This window comes from Stegodyphus dumicola, chromosome 9 (genome assembly GCF_044657685.1).
Source record: "Stegodyphus dumicola isolate Sdum_Otavi_A_Nest chromosome 9, ASM4465768v1".
Classification (NCBI taxonomy): domain Eukaryota; kingdom Metazoa; phylum Arthropoda; class Arachnida; order Araneae; family Eresidae; genus Stegodyphus; species Stegodyphus dumicola.
This window is the reverse complement of record NC_140776.1, coordinates 164,912,841-164,930,606: the sequence shown is the minus strand read 5'-3', so window position 1 is coordinate 164,930,606 and position 17,766 is coordinate 164,912,841. Positions and strand designations below refer to the sequence as shown.

General features: G+C 33.9%; 2 protein-coding genes and 1 long non-coding RNA gene across 5 annotated transcripts in view; 1 reads left to right on the top strand and 2 right to left on the bottom strand.

The window, feature by feature from the left end:
- Positions 1-17,766, top strand: part of LOC118180641 (sodium- and chloride-dependent glycine transporter 1-like) — a 233,809-nt gene that overhangs the window by 189,826 nt on the left and 26,217 nt on the right. For all 3 annotated transcript variants that reach the window (XM_085824294.1, XM_085824295.1, XM_085824296.1), the window contains exon 8: positions 14,092-14,195. In XM_085824294.1, coding sequence (XP_085680420.1) covers positions 14,092-14,195 — 104 coding nt within the window. The remainder of the gene's footprint in view (positions 1-14,091; positions 14,196-17,766) is intronic.
- LOC146995536 (ubiquitin-conjugating enzyme E2-17 kDa-like) overlaps positions 1-17,766 on the bottom strand; it is a 153,051-nt gene that overhangs the window by 129,554 nt on the left and 5,731 nt on the right. The window lies entirely within an intron of this gene.
- Positions 2,683-12,733, bottom strand: LOC118206037 (uncharacterized). Its single transcript, XR_015043130.1, has 5 exons — positions 12,123-12,733; positions 11,956-12,025; positions 10,511-10,588; positions 10,208-10,273; positions 2,683-2,857 (listed from the first exon to the last, which is right to left on the bottom strand). It is a non-coding gene; the product is annotated as an uncharacterized LOC118206037 (long non-coding RNA).

Genomic DNA, 17,766 nt, shown 5'->3' with positions numbered 1-17,766 from the left:
TGGCCTATGTTGTTGAAATAAATTTATTTTTCAACACAAGTGACTATCCAGATCACCAGATCCAAAGCATGATCTTTTCGTTAGTCAAATTACGCTTTGCGACGCTGCCGACAGGCTCACCGGGCGCAGACCAACTCCCTTTTCGACCTATATTGTTTGTGTAAACTTGTCTAACTTTGAAAGAAAAAAAAAAAAAAAAAAAAACTATGTATATAACACGCAAAGATATTACAGAACATAAATTTACTCAATTTTATTGGATTACCAAAGGAGGAAAAAATACTCAGATAACTCTCTTAGAATTCTTAAACGCTAAATTAAGAATAAATTTTATAAAATGTTTACTAATAAATACAAGTATTTAAAATAATAAATTTTTCCATCTCTACATATACCACGTTTATCGGAGTGTCGCATTTGACTTTACAATTAAGCTCCGAAATTTCCTTGCTGTAGATTGGATGATTACCAATATACTTACAATCCTACTAGTAACCAGGGCCACTATTAGGGATTTTTGCTACTCAGTACATTATCTGTGGCTCCTACCACACGCCACCAGTGGCCGAGTGGTTAAAACTACTGAATACTGGAAGTTCGAACTGGTTTGGGTTCGATGCCAGACGAATCAGCTGGTTGCATTGTTTGTTTTCACCGTGTGTAACATGAATACAAGCCAGTTCCCTTCAGCAATTAGGCCCTCCCGCGGTAGAGGAATTAAATCGCTGAACACTGGTAGTTTCGACCTGGATTCGAATAAAGGCTAACGGGCCGGCTGCATGGACGTTTTCATAATTTTCTGTATGTGTAACGTGTATGGGTTGTCAATTTCTCTAAGAAAGTTCAACATGAAGGCATCCTACTGTGCTTTGCCATAATAACCTAATCTAAGCCTTCAGAAAATGACTCCACGAAGGCCTGCCATCTTAAGAAGGTAACCCTCGTGGCTTTGCTACATTCAAAGAGCCTAACGCAGTTCTAGCAAGCGAGCCGCCGAACACTGGTAGTTCATCCGGAGTTCAAGCCTCGATAACGAGTTGGATGCATGACCGATTTTGGTTTTTCCAAATTCACCTGCTTTGGCGTAATCAAACTCTATAATTCTAAACAAACTGACGTTCGGTTCGGCTCCAACGGCTCTAGCACCACGTTCCAAATTATAACTACAGTTCAACAAATAAATGTCTGGCGTATACATTCGAATAACCTAAGTAAAAAAAAAAAAGGGGGGGGGGCTTTTTAATTTCTTCCACAACCAAGCATGCATGCATGCACATAAAGCGAATAAAGAAAAACTTATGGAGTGCAATAGGGTTCTAATCCATAACATATTTAGTTAGTGATCGCCATCATTGGGAGCTATAAATATGCTATATTGACGGGAAGGAGAAAATTTTACTTCCTGAGTGAGCTAATTCAGAACTAGTCATTATTTCATCTGTCATCTTAAATTTAGGATGTCAAATTACGTGACTAACAAAAACCTAGTATTTATATGAAGCTTGATAAAAATCAAAGTTTTGAAGACGGTATATGTGATCATGTTCGGTTGATTACCATTATGATCAGCAAATAACAACAGCAATTTACTGATGTCTTTCTTATCTTTATATTCAGATGTAGTTTTCAGGGCAACTAGAGAAAATTTATTAATTACTTTTATTATTTTTGATACTTTATACGTACGAAAATACATACTTGTAGGAAGAGAGATATAAATATCATATTCGAACAAATAAAAACAAATCGTGACTTGAAGACCCTAGAGATACGGCTTCTGATTGCTTTTCAAATTTTTACCATATTAGTAACGATATAATCGAATAATCTTTCAAAGATTATTGTTTATCGATTTTAGGTAACAACTAGAAAACATTTTTTCGAACTTATCCTCAAACAAGTTTGCTATTGGTAATGAATACTGCTGTATCATGAATCAGGTACGGCGCTATGCATTTTGCTGACTTTGTACGCAATAAATTCTGTTGTCAAGTGCCCTTCCCACAAAATTCTAAAATTTTATTGCTTGATGCTTCGCTGAATTTTACAATTTTGCTGTACGTAAATTCTGCCGTACCGGCAGTGATCATGATTTCAAATTCCCCCTCCCCGAGATTTACTGTGTTATCTGAAAAACAGCTCACAAGTTGCTAAAAATAGCTATAAAACTGGTTCCACAGCTTTTAGCAACGGCCTCCCGTTGTGCGTTTGGAAACTCAGCTTTTGAAAGAAAAGGAAGGGGAATAATTTCTCTCTGACTACAGTATAGATGAGGTCCGTGACTTTGTTTGAGCTACTGCAGAATGTTCTGAAGTACACTTTATTCTGTTTCGGCAACATTCATCTTGAGAATTCAACACTTGTTCATTAGCCCTTAGTAATTGACAGAAATGCTTTTAGAAAGTAGTGGGTTCATTGATACCAACAAAATGGTTGGTATCAATAAACTGGGGATACGTTAGTTTCAGTTGTTGGATTCAAATGAACCTTTCAAATACTAAAAAAGTCCTTTTGCATAATCGAATCCTTTTGCATAAAGAATTTCATCTGAGAATAATTTTTCTACTTAAAAATGAGTTTTGCAGTACTTTTTAAATACTACTTGTATTTTTATTTTCGAAAATTTTCATAAATATTGTAATTAATTATTTCCAATTTTAATAACTCGCAGAAAAAACACAATTTTCAAGAAATTTTTTTATTATGGTTATTCAAACTTATACTAATATACAGCATCTTTTATATTCCTTATACATTTGACACTGCATCCTTCAACCTGCATGTAAGTTTCTCTTCCTTAGTAACTCCTGACCCAGAGACGTCTCAATGAAAGCCAAATCATGCACAAAATTTTCACCTGAAAAGAAAAAAAAAAAAGAAAATGATAAAATATTTTTAACACCATATTCTCGACCCCCCCCAAAAAAAAAGAAATTGCAAGAAATACAAATTTCTAACAGAAAAATGCATTTTCAAGCAGCTGAAATTGTTTCACAAATTAATAATGCAGATAGCAAATGTAACATATGGCACTATTGCCACTCAGTGCAATCTCTGCATATCCTAAATTCTGCTGGCTGATGTCTTCGTAAGTTCTGAACATTTTTTTGCCTCTAAATTTTGCTGCTCAGTGCCCTCTGCTAAATTATAAAATTTTGACTACCACTGGTTGCACAGGCCCTGATCAAAGCAAAGAGGCAAGATGCTACCTGCTATTGATAAACTGCCTTATAAATACCACAAATCTAAATAAATATCAGTTTTATTTCCAAAACAGAATTATCTCACAGCTAAAGCATTGCCTTTGCAGAAAATCTTCTAAATGGAAATAGAATTGCATCCACATTACATGTGCAGAATCCCAATAATTCATTATAAACAGTTCCAAACCATAGTTAGGCTTAGAACTCACAACAGTATTCTTCTTGGAAGTCTTCCTAAGGAAATGGTAGTATATTCAGGGAACATGTGGGCAAAATCATGACAGTATATCACAAGCCTAATTCTTGACCATACATACTAGAAAGATCACAGAAATTCCTCACAGGAAGCTAGATTCATATAACAAAATTTCATGCAACATATGGCATATGGGAAAAAGCAAGGACATTATAATCACTAGCATAGTTTATACCCAAATGAGTTGCAGATGGTGCACTATGTGCTCACAGCTGATTATCACTAATGCAGATATATATTTACTAATATTTAGAAGATGATGAAGTATAGCAAAATATACAAAACATTAGTCCTTAAATCCAACACATTTTCTGATTTTCATACCACCTAGAATAATAGATTTGACGTTAGGTACAATATCAGAATTTTGGGTACATGAAATGTGAAATGGTTTTTTATTTTTAGTCACTGTTTCTAGTAATTTGTTCGAAAGTAACAAATAAGCTGGTTTCAGTCTGTCAATGAAATGTTAACTTGTCTGTCCTTAATTAAGACTCGGAAATATTTATCATATTTTTTCACCACAAAAAAATGGTCCCTCAATAAGCAAATTCAAGTGCCTTTTTCACACGATCAGTTCTCACAAACACATGAGAACATGATCTCAAGTCTTTATGCATAAATATTTTATGTTTGTTAGCAGTTGATAAACTGGTGCTGATCCATAAAAGACAGTAAATTTGTTACAAATGGTTCAGGTTTAGTTTTAGTGGTAGGTAGTCGAAAAACTCACATGGTAACCTTATTTGCATAAAATATACCATTTGAGCTACAGAGTGATTAGTATCAGGACATATTGCAACTCTGAATCCTAGAAGGATTTCTGTCCATCTGATGTTGCTGTGAGCCTTTATTGCATTTTTTTAAGTTCTGAGAAACTGCTCAATTTTCCCACTACAATGTGGGTGGTATGGAGTGGAACGTAAAACTTTAGCACCACATACTTTTGCAAGGCTCTTGAAAGGCTGCGACTCAAACTGTCTTCCTTGATCTGAGATTATGGAACTAGGCACAACAAATCTGCTAATCCAATGATTGTAAAATGCTTTGACAACCATTTCTCTTGTGATATCTGGTAAAGAAACTACTTCTCCCTAACAGGAAAAATGGTCAATAAATGTCAGATAATACGTCCTACCAGCAGATGGTGGTAATGGCCCAATCAGGTCAACTTGCACAATACTTAATCTAGCATGAGGTGCTTGGAACTCAGCTATTTTAGATTTTGTATGCCTGTTGACTTTGCTCCTTTGACAATTAACAGGACTTTAAGTCTATTCGTGAATTTCTTTCTTTATATTTGGAAAGATAAATTTTTCAGTCATCTCGTTGACAGTTGTCCTGATACCAGAGGAGCAAAATTATGAATTTGATGAAACATTTGTTGTCTAAATTGCTTTGAAATAAAAGGCCTGATACTGGTTGTTGAGCTGTCACATCTTAATGTTTTCCAAAATGCTAATGTAGATGATTTAAATTTCAGTGAAGCACTACCTGTCATTAAATGTTGCAATTCTTCATTATATTCTTGAGCATCTGCTACTGCTTCATAGCCAGTAACTGAGACTACTTCAACTGCAACTAAATTTTCTTTGGCATCAATATGCTGAATATCAGTTGAAAATTCCGATATATACTGAAGTTGGTGTTGTTGTCTGGGTTATGCCTTCCCATTCTTTTGCTTCTATGCATATGACAGTGGCTTGTGATCAGTAAGTATGATGAATTTGCGTCCTTCCGATACATGTTTAAAATGCTTGACAGAAAGATATATTCCTAAGAATTCTCTGTCATAGGTACTATAAACCTTCTGTGCATTATTTAATGTTTTAGAGTAGAACACAATAGGTTTTCAGTCTTGTTCTTGTTCTTCCAATTGCTGCAATACTGATCCTATAGGAAAGTCTGATGTATCTGCACACAAAGGGTAATCCATTGGGAAACACAAAAGGGCACCATTGACTAAATCAGATTTGCACTTCTCAAACTGGTGAATTCCTTCATCTGTGCAGGCCTACCAGCGGCAGAGTGGTAAAATCGCTGAACACTGGTAGTTCGGTCCGAGGTTCAAATCCCGCGAACGTACTGGCTGCATGGGCGTTTTCGTGGTTTTCCCCATGTGTAACGTGTATATGAGCCAGTTTCCCTTAGAAAGTCCTCCACGAAGGCATCCCTTCTCTTAGGCAGATAGCCCTAGTGTGCTTTGCCATAATTAAATACACTAAACACCTTCATCTGTGCATGGAACTTTACAATGATCTTTTTTTATCACCCTTTAACATTTCGTGTATGACTCCTTGAGTTTCTGCAGCATTTTTCAAAAAGCATCGATAAAATTTTATCATGCCCATAAATGAACAAAGCTCATGTATTGTCGGTAATTTACATTGCAGATTACTTCAACCTTTTCTGGCAGCGAACAGGAACCTTCTGTAGTTATGAGGTAACCCATAACTTATGTTTAATATGTAATACATAATGTAATATCCCACCACATTACCCATTTCCAATCCTCAGATGTCCAGTGTCTTTTCTCGACACCACTGAAAATGAAGTCTTGCATGTCGGCAGAACTGAGTGATTTTCTTACAGGCACCAAAACTATGCATTCCTATCCCTCTGCAATTCGCTGCGCATAGTTCTAGCTGAAATTTGTTGGGAAGAGCCTTGGTTGATGATTTGTGATAGTTGAATCCGTGTTCGGCCGTACAATTCATCGGAGATACCGCCGATCACTGTCTTTGAAAACTATGCTCGAACTGCAGTTACATTTTTTAGAGAAGGATTCGAAATCGATGCCCCCACTAAATGTGCACCAACAATAAGCCCCTTTTTCAAATGGTGAACGATCTGCCGCCTTTTTTCCCCATTTTACTTCATTCATCATGAAAAGCACTCTTACACCTTACTTATACTGGCATTTTAACCAAGTATAATCCACATCATAGAAAAAATTTGAATATTTCATCCCTAGCATGCATTCAGATGAAAATCTGAAAGGTTTCTTATTGATTGGCCAGTGTGTGTATTATTATATTATGCAACATGAGGCAGCATTAACATGTGGAGCTGGGAAGGCTTCTAATGATCACCTTTCTCTCTTGTGAGAGCAGGATGCACTGAAATTTGATGTCCTTATTTTTTAGAATGGTTATGAGTTTTGTAGACAAGTGGATCATCCACGTTCAAGATATAAGCAATCATCTTTCCACAATACTCAATTTTGTATGTCTTCTTCTCAAATATCATTGTATGGATGTCCTTCCAGCTGAATCAGGAGTCCTGAATTGTGATAGGATTAATGCAAGCCACTTGTTTGGTGTAGCAGAATCCGAGACTGCCTAGATACAGATCCTAGCCAGTAGCTTCGCAGAGTTCTCTACGTCAACCCCCGGGGGGGGGGGAAGTCAGGCTGGGTACTGGCATTTCTATTTCCATCAGCTTTTTTGCAGCATCAAAAACCTTCATTCTCATGTTAGCAGACACTTTCCTTACTCTTTCTGGCTGGTGACAAATAGTTTTATTTCTTCTTGGCTCATTGCCGGAATCTGAACTTCCGCCGATCGACTTATAGCAGCTATCATCATTTAAATTTTCTTGCCTGTCGGGTCACCAGATTTTATGACTTTCATCATCCCCAGGTTGCTGTTCAATGCTATCCGCTTGCTTTGAAGAGTTTGGAAACTTTCATCTCTGGATGCTCATTTTTGCTTCTGCAGGAAATCGTTATGAGCAAGCATTTTAAGGTGTTTGAAGAAATCAAGGTCACATTCTTCAGCAGCAGTGAGAGGAACCACTACTTTCGAATATATATTCCAAGTTTGTGATCTCAGAAACAATAAACTGGAAAAAATTGCTCATTAATAATGCAGAAATCAGTAAAAAATTCAATAAAACCATATGGCATACACGATATCAGTACTCTTCCCACTTCTGCTTCAATAGCTTGCAACATACCCGAGGAAAAAATTTCATTGTATGTGCTGTCCAACTCTGCACCTTTCTTTGCACAAAAAGCACTACAAGCATCATGCTTGCCAAATATATGATGTGGCCCATTTCTCAAGTCAGATACTAATGCATCAATAGCTTCTTGTGTGTGCTGATAATGGCTAGGTAAAGCATGAGCTTTTATAGTTACCTCTGACTAACACCTCTGACTAACAGTGGCATTTTAATTTTCAGCAATTTACGGGCAGCAATTCCTTTAGCCCCTGGGAAGCGCGCAGTATTTTGCTTTCTTTTCTTTTCTCAAGAGCTCTGCGATATCTTCGAACAGCATGGTTAGCACATTCTACTTTGATCACCCGTCCTCCATATGAAACGCTTTCTTTCACTTTGGCCATTGTGTTAGCATCTCCATCTCCAACAAGTCGAGTACAACGTATTTTGTGAACACACTGGAGATAATTCAGACCTTCCACAATGGCACTGCTTTCCATACCTGTAGAAGGCCCATTCCAATTTCGCCAACAAAGGTGCACTTTATTTGGCATCTTGCCATCTTCAATAGCACTGCATATAAGGCACACTTTGTTGCGAATTCCAACAAACAAAATTTTCTGGGTGACCATGCCTATAATAACAGATATGCCACTTGAAGCATTGTAACCATGCCCATAGCTTCTTTTACACCAACCTCCATCAACAATGACAGTTATACAGTGATAACCATCATTATCTTTATCATTGCGAAGTTCTGCCTGCCTTTTCTCCTCTTCTATAGCAGCACACATAGTTTCCTGTGCACATCCCTGTGCATCACATAGTTTCCTGTGCCAGTAGTTCGCTCACAAGAAGCAAAGGTCGAGTTGCTCATATACGGAATTTCCATGATGCTAAACTTTTCCTCCTCTTGTGAAAATCCACTGCCAGTAGATAACGCACCTAATACTGCAAGCTGATTTAGGCTGCTTTTCTCCATATCAGAACAAATTGTTGCCATTTCCCCACATAAAATTTTATCACATACATAGTTATATGTAGTGACAAGACCACGTCGAATCACTTTGTTAAAAATAAATGATCCTCCAAATTTACAATTTAGGGAATGTTGCTCTAATGTCCTAGCCTGCACTATTACAAAAGACATATTGCAAATTGTTCTGCCAGATGGTAATGGATTTGCCTTTCGTCGATCTTCCCTTTCGATAATTAAAGGTGAATCAGGACACAGAAATTCATCATTAAGGTTCTCCTGAAGAGGCTCAGACTCCAAGCTAAAATATATATATATACAATATATATACATATATATAATTAATATATATAAATATTACAAATTAGGTTTAAATTTGGCTTATTTGATGACAGCAAAGCACTTGATCTTCCTAAGAGGAGGAATGCTTTCATGGAGGACTTTCTAAGGGAAATGGCTCATATACACGGGGAAAACCATGAAAACGCCCATGCAGGCAGCCCATTCGCAATTAGGTTTAGGAAATTTAGGCAACAGATAGCAAATAAATTAACAATAATAATACACTGGATTACCAGTATATTACTACAAGAAGATGAGTCATCTTCACAACTGCTGCTTCCATGCTCGCAGTGTCATTTGCTCGTGCAATATTAGTCACTACTTTGTGTGCCGGAGGTTTCACATGAAGGGCCTCTACACCTGAGTATAAAATGTTCGTGTTCCAGTAAACACTGAATTCAGAGGGGCAAGAATAACTCTTTCATGGTGGATAACTCAGTTACCAAATGGCTTTCTAAGGCTCTATTCAAGCCGTTGTATAAATGTCATAATTCCCAACTAACAACGCTTTGTAGTCAGACCTTGCTATGTCACAAAAACTAGTTTGGGCATTAAGCTTGAAGTTTTCAACTTTGTGCCGACTTGATATAAGAGTCGGCCAATCAGAGCATATACATAAAACCTATTGAGAGAGAAAGCTGTAGACACATACATGCATGCACAAATTTAGCTTCTCTAATTGGCTATGGCTTAGACCCTCTCTCGCAGGTGTGAATGGAACTCCCACATTTTGTGCCTTATGATTATGCGTCTATGACATTTATACCATCATGTGAACGGAGCCTTAGGATTGCATACTAAGAAGATGCACTGTCTTGTGGGGATAAGCAATTTATACTCCTAAGCCTAAAAAAAAAAACTTGGAAAAAAAAGATCACGACTTAAATTTGTTGTCTAATTGCTCTAATTTGAGGCACATTATGAGAGGAAAGCAAAGGTAGTAATCAGAATTATTTAAAAAATTTTATCCTTATATTTTTCTTAAAAATTCTGTAAAATAATAAAATTTGTGGTTTTCCTCAAATAAATATATATGGAAAAAATAACAGCCACATAATCACAGATTTCATTTTGTTATATTTTATTAACAAAATTTAAATTATTAAAAATCTCTTTCATGAAGGGAACATAAAACATCATGAAAACAATGAAAAAGAAGCAATATTTAAAAAAGATAGTAGGCTTATTGATGAGGCTCCCATCAAAAGAATCAAACCCCAAAATCTTTTCATTTGCTTCAGTGTCCCGACTGAAAATTTCACTGATTTCAATGAATATATTTTTAAAAAAATCTTTTATTTTCAAGTTCTTTCATGTAAAACGTCCAAATTTGGTACAAATCAAATTCATCCCCCTCTTTTTGATAGCTACAATATTATATTTAACAGTTTTAATAGCTATCAGTATGTAAACAACATAATGTAACACCATAAAAGAAAAACATAAATGATGACATTTTAATTTTGGCATAGAGAAATACATATTTACCCCAAAAGAGAGCTTGTATTTCTACCTTCTACGTCAGAGTCAATAACTGAAATGTCCAGATCAGAACTGAGAAGAAAAGAACCATAATTAGTTTAATTAAGATAAAATAACACACCGACCAAGTATTAATTTGAGAGTCAAGCAACAAAAATCAGCATCATATTTTGAAATATTCACTATTTGAAAATATAATGCTGATTTTGGTTGCTTGACTTCTAAATTAATACATAATTAGTTAACCATAATTAAGTAACTGTAATATCATGCACAGCTAATATCTATTTTAAAAATAAACCAACTTACCTCAGGAAAGCCTGGTTTGTCTTAGGAACATTAGCTGTAACTTCTGGCGTAGAAAAGTCAAATTTTTCACTTCCGGACCTAAGAATGAAAGAAATAAACTGCTATAACATAATTAAAAAAAAAAAAAAAAAAAAAAAACATGAATAAATAAATAACACATAACAAATTTAAGCATTAAGCTATGTATGACTACCACCCATCTCAGACAGTGCGACAGATATTGCTGTATACTGTTTCGCCATACCCTGTGTAGCTATTATATCATGCTGTATAACCACAGTTTAGAAAAATTACAAAATGTGTTATTTATATCTATCTAAAATGGTACATTACTACATGATTTGTAAGAATAAATTAGAGGGCTCTGCGAATAAAATTCCTTCCAATTAAAAAATGTAGGAATAAAGAAAATGCAGGAATTGCAAATGCAGAAATGAAAAAGGGGATTATATTTTTTGTACAGAATCCAGATGACATATTTTTCAACATTTTAGAAATTTCAATATTAATTTTAGGGGCATAAAATATTAGGCCCCTAAAAGCAGAATATAGTTTTTAAATGTTCAGATAATCTTCCTATGAGAAGAATTCCTTTGAGAAGTACACATCTGAACCACAATTAAAAAACATGTACAAGAACAGAGCTGAGGACTTCTGTTTGCAGAAAGTCTGTCACATAACATATGAAAAGTTTCTTATTGGTAGATTTTTGATCAGACGGATATTTTAATGTTATACAGAGAAAGCATTCACTCCCTTTATACTGGAGATAATTCAATTTGGACAATGGCAAAAAGGCTAAGCAAGCCTGAGCGTATTGGTCCCATTCTTGGCACTAGTTTGGTTTACGCTCAAAATACACAGCAGATATTTTCTAATTACCTGCATCCCAATATCAATTCAATTCAGCTTTTGGTGGAATTTAACATTTGTGACATATTTTTCAAAAACTACACTTCACAACATGCATACATGACAAATACACAGAACCATAAATAAACAAGCAATAATATATATTTATATATAAATTTTACTAAATGATCATAAAATGTTCCAACGCTAAAAGAAAGTTTTAACATCCAAGTAAATGACATAATAAAAAAAAGCAAGTTGAACAGCGAGCACATGAATAAATGTGCATACACCTGTTAAAATATACCATAGGTAACTGACAAAGCATTTCGTAGCAAACATATGACTATAAAATTTCCAATAATACATGTAATGATGGTGAATTCAATTTAGATCGCAAGAACATGCTCATACTTTTGAAAAGATTCAATTATTTCAGCAATTCCTTGTGAATTGGAATTTACCCTTTCAATATTTCCCAACAATTTAGTGTGAATGGAGGAATAAATTCTTATAACAGAATTGAACAATTATTAGCATCCCCTCATACACACATATACAAAAAAAAAAAAAAAAAAAAAAAAAAAACTTACTTTGTAAAAAAAATCATCCGGGCAATGATTCTCCTTTGACACAGATGCAGTTGTATCAATAATTTCTGACCTTCAATAAAAAAAATACGCATATTTTACTTCGGAATTAACTTACTACGAAATCATAAACACGGGGTAGTCGATATAAAGAATAAATTATTTCTCACCTTTCGAAAACATCCGCTTGTTCGGAATCTTCCACATCTCGGGAATTTAATTTCATATTTTTTTCTTGAGCTCGACGTTTACGCTGAATTCTGGATCTTTTATTAAAACCAGGATGTTTTTTCGGTCGTCCTTGATATTTTCGCATATATTTTGCAAACTGACCACAGTACAAATAAATGTAAACAAAACGAGTGCGGAATAGCAATGCAATAGGGTTGCCGTAAACGTCATTCTGCTGACAGCTGACAATGTTTAGTGAAAACTGTGTATAAAGGAATATATGAAACGCTTCTAAATATTATTTAGAAAAAAATATGATTTATAACTGATATCAAAATCAATTACTTCGTGAATTTTTGCAGAAATAAGATTACAATGTTAAATTTTAACCCGTAGCGCCATCTATTGATGGCTTTCCAAACTACACATTAAAATTACGTATTTCAAACTAATTTTTTTAAAATATAATATTTAAGTAAATTTCATTTCAAACCTGATTCTAACATTGTGATTCGAAAACTGACCTATTGCTTTATATTTCTGCCAAATTGCACGCAACATAGTTTCTTAATTAGCGATTCTGCGTGTAAAAAAATTTTTAGTATTGTAATGCTGCTGTAGTAGACCACCTTAAGCAATCAAGCAAGTAGAAGGGGGAGGCAGCAAGCAAAGGGGCGTCCTCGCCGCCTGCTCTGGGTAAATTCAGTTTGAATTAGCAGACACCTTTGATAAAAAAAATAAAAGTAAAAATCAAACGAGTAGTTTTTAAAATATTAGCTCTCAAAACTTAAGTTCCTTAAAGTTAATTGAATTTGGTACATGTATATTATTATCTCTCTTTTTTTTTTTTTTTTTTTTTTTTTGCTGGATTCCTTCTTTCACAATTAGAAATTTAGATTCAATCCAAATAAAAATTCGCAGATATTTTCTGATTTATTTTTAAAAAATTGTTAGTAATTTTTACATAATTTTCTAATTAAGATTTACAAAAATTTTACAATCACCTTTAAGTAGATGCATTTCTAGGCATATCTGCAAAAAATTACAGTTTTTATTCAAAATTTCCCACGATATACTTGAATTTATATATTGGTGTGGTGGTGGTGTATTTAATTATGGCAAAGCACTCTAGGGCTATCTGCCTAAGGGGAGGGATGCCTTTCGTGGAGGACTTTCTAAGGGAAACTGGCTCGTATACACGTTGCACATGGGGAAAACCACGAAAACGCCCATGCAGCCAGCCCGTTCGCGGGATTCGAACCTCGGACCGAACTACCAGTGTTCAGCGACTTTACCGCTCGGCCGCTGGTGGGCCTAATTTATATATTGGAGCGTTTCGAAATTTGGGATGTTTGTTATCAGCGACAATAACACCAAATGTGCTTTACTCACTTTGTTAAGATTGTTTCAAAGAATGAAACGATCGACTTTTTTTTCCGCTCATGACTTATGAGTACCTAAAGTTGTTACCCACGGGAGATTTGTAACACGAAAATTTAACATCTTTAAAAATAAACAATATATATATTATTAACTAAAAATAAACACAAGGATAATTAAGAAATCACATCATTATCAAATGGATTAACTTTAGCATATAATTCCATTAAGTTTATCATATAGGGTAAGTAAACAATATTTCGACCGAGGATGCATACAAACGGAGGAAACTAAGAAGAAAGTGGAGGAGAATGGATACAAATTTTAGTCCTACTTCTAAAAAAATCATTTCTGAATTACTTTATTTTCTAATTAATAATTGTTTTATTTCTTATAATTTTTTTACTTACTTTTTTAAATCCTTGATTTTTCTTCACAGTACAAATCCCTCTACTTAACAATGAGGAGAAAATTTGAAGAAACATTTACATAATTTAATTTTAAAGCACCATACTTGTTCTATGTTGACCTAAGCGAATGCATTATATCTGTTTTGGACACATAATTCTAATATTAGTTTCATTTCAGGTATGGCAAGATGCAGCAATACAAGTATTTTATTCTTTTAGCATAGCAGGAGGAGGAATGATAACATATGCTAGCTACAATAAATTTCATAATAACCTTATAAAGTACGTTATCTACTTTTTTTTTTTTAATTCTAACATGACTTTTGCGCAATGCTTAATAAATTCTTATTTACTTACTATACCTAAACATACAAGCTTCAAAAAAATAAATATGAGAATTCATGATTTTATTATAACATGTTTATTATATAAAATTAACAAAACTGAATGGGATTGAAAAATGTTCCGTATTTACCATTACTGCCAAAAGGACATGCTCAGTATATGAATCATTCAAAAACATTTGAATGTTAACTACACGTTTAATAACATTATGTTATTCAAAATCTTCCGGTTAGGGTGTCCAATTTTTCGTAGTAAGATATTAGAACAGCAAAGTAAGAACACTGTACTAAATTCGAACGTCTTGATGGTGAGCGGAATAGTGCGAAGAATAATTGAGCATTTAAGTTACAGCGGTTATTTTGTCGTATTGTTTATGCACGTATTTTTATACTTTTCCTAAAGTTTTTGTTAAGCAGGAATGGACATTTAAAAAAAAATGCTTGTACATAAATTTTTTCCCAGAACTCGAGCGCCGTGCTGCCAATAGTAGTATGTACTCTATTAGACAATGGCAACATTTCTGTCTTTTTACTTAGCAGAAATAGACATTGAAAGCGCAAAATGTGTGCAAAGTGCCATGCAGCTGTAACTGTAACTGATAAGATGTAACTTTTAAGCGTCATCTAGATGAGCGCATGGACCTTATAAGAAATAGACTAACCCAGTGGGCGGGGCGTGCGTCACCGACATGTCGGCAAGAAAGAGTAGGGACGATCTGGTTTACTTTAACATTGAAACCCATTGCGTTTGTATCACATAACTCTTTTAATTATTAAATGTGATACGTTGTATAGTGATGAGATTATGAAAGCCACAGTTTTCCCCAAATAGGATTTAATATATCTCATTAAAGAACTTTTTACAGCATTTCGCGCATTTTTTTCACGCGTAATTCTTGTACAAACATCTTTACTTTGGTAAAAACTCTAAGTACAAAATTTATGAACTTAATTTTGCGTAAAAATAAAGTAAAATTAAATAAATTAAATAAGATTGATAGTACGTGATACTTTGAAATAAATAAGGTAAAATTAAACAAGATCTGACAATTTTTTTTTTTAATTTAATGAACATTTTCAGGCAGTGATTTTCCAAACTATAATAACATTCAAAACGATCATATTTATTTGATTATATGAGCATTAACTTATTAACATTAAAGTGGATTAGTTATTTTAATAATTCATAAAATTCGGAGCATAAAATTTTCTGAGCGTAATAAATGGAAAAAGAAAGATAAAATAAAATCTAGAAGCACTCAGATTTTATATTACGCCCAAAGGGAACCTTTTTTTAAAATTTGTGTGTTACCTATATTTATTGAATATCATGCTCTTCGCCCGTAAACCATATACATTTGAAAACAGCATATCTTTAGAATTTCCGCATTGGAGATAAAACTTCTATTTTCCGTACAGTGCTCGCTCTAAACTCGTTGAGTTTGTTAATCAAGAAATCGTTAAAGTTTTACAAAATATGAAATAGATTGAAACAAATTCGAAATTTGGGCGTCCAGATGTCCATGTTCGGGTGGATGATTACATTATTCAAAATTTGATGGCTCTAAATATTGTAGTTTTTGTCACAGTGCGAGAAACATACATGTATTTATGCAGATCCTTCATTATTTAATTTTTTTACATATAATACAGGGCGATAATATTTGGTAACAACAATTTGCAAGGAGACAGGGACATTTATAGTAAGACAGCGCAAAATGCCGCTTCGAAACTAACAGCCTTTCTAGGTTACCGCCGCTTTGGGCTAATAAATTAAATTAACAGTAAGTAAAAAAAATCTTATGCAGAACTAAAAATAAACTAAAAAAGTAATCACTATAAAATACAAGCAAAATTAATTATTACGGTTAAATACAATTTTAATATTAGAATTAAATGTATAAAAATTTTTAAGGAGTCAAAGGTGTTTATCACTATGATGTTTTATGAAATATAACTGAAATAAAATTCCTGTTGTTACAAATTTCCTTACGGAATAGGAAAAGCTAAAAAAATATCCAGCCCTGAAAGCATGCAATAGCTTTATAATTATTTGGAACGTTAATTATGCTTCATAAATATGCTAAATTTTTAAAAATCAATCTCAATTTCAAAAATAAAAATATGTAGAAATTCTAATTTGCTAAATGAGGCGCTACAACCAGCTTTTTCTTGACAATTACACACGCTGCAATAGGCAACTACTGTTAAATTTCTGCAGGTCGTCCCTACTCCTCCGGATATGATCAAGGTGACAGCCGGCAACGCCTCAGACGAGGGAGAAAACCCGTTTGGGTTAATGAGCTCGCAAACGAGATGTTAAGAATAACCAATGAAGACGTTTGATGTTAACATTCTTTTTTCTTTTCATTTTAATTTATTTAAATAAATCATAGTTTAGTAATAACTCGATGAGTTCTAGTGATGTTTTTTCTATACATATATATATATATATTTGTAATAATAAAATTCCATAGTCAAGAATACGCTTAAAATTCTAACTGTATGTTCTTTTCATTTTTAATGGCGACGGTCTCTTATTTTGAAAGTACGTGGAATTAAATCCACAGCCCCGTAGTCAAGTTGTTTTTTCCCGCCTTATCTACACGTACAGTTATAGAATGTTCTGGAAATATTTAAAGCGACCTGGATTGGCTGACGTCATTTCTTGGAAGCTCCGCCTTTCCAGAGGCTATAAAAGGACTCGCAAAAGAATATCGGGGCTTTTCTTTAATGTCACGATGCAGTAAACTTCATACAAAAAGTTATTAGTAATTCTTTTTTATTTACTCCGGATATCTGATTTTGTAACTGCTATTTTCTCCTGAAATATAATAAATGGATCCTGTTTTTTAAAACTTATTGTCTGATAATTTAATCTACGACAAAAGCTGGTACATCAAATATGCATATAATATCTTCCTCGTGTTTAAGAATTTTGAATCATACATACATCTATTTGTGGTGTAATTTCTTAAATTTTGTTGAACTATAATTGCAGACATTACAAATTTATTCTGCGAAAAGTAATTTCTTTTCAAGCACATACGCGTTACACTCTGTTACTTTAGCTATTTCAGGATCATCTTGAGTTCTGGCTTGCTTCGTAACCATACTAACGATAGCTCTGACAAGAGGTCGAGTTCTCTAAATATTTCCCCCACCCCCCCACTTTATTCCAGTTTACCGTCTTTTGTTTCATGAAAAGGACACCAATGAATGATGGAAGTACTTTCTTAAATGAGGTTGAGAAAATAAAATTTATAAACCTTTTTTTTTTTTTTTTTTCTTTTCCTGTGCAAGAAATAAAACTTTTACGAGTAAGTAAAAATGCGTAACTTATTTCTTTTAAGCACCTTGTAAAATCGGAGCAAATAAATCTTTGTGAAAATTCATTGCTGAATGCTTTACTCATATTTATATATATATTCATTTTGCCATTCATTTTGCGCGATTTTACGAAGTTTTAAAATTAATTCCCTTATATATAATTTTTTTAAATTTTATTT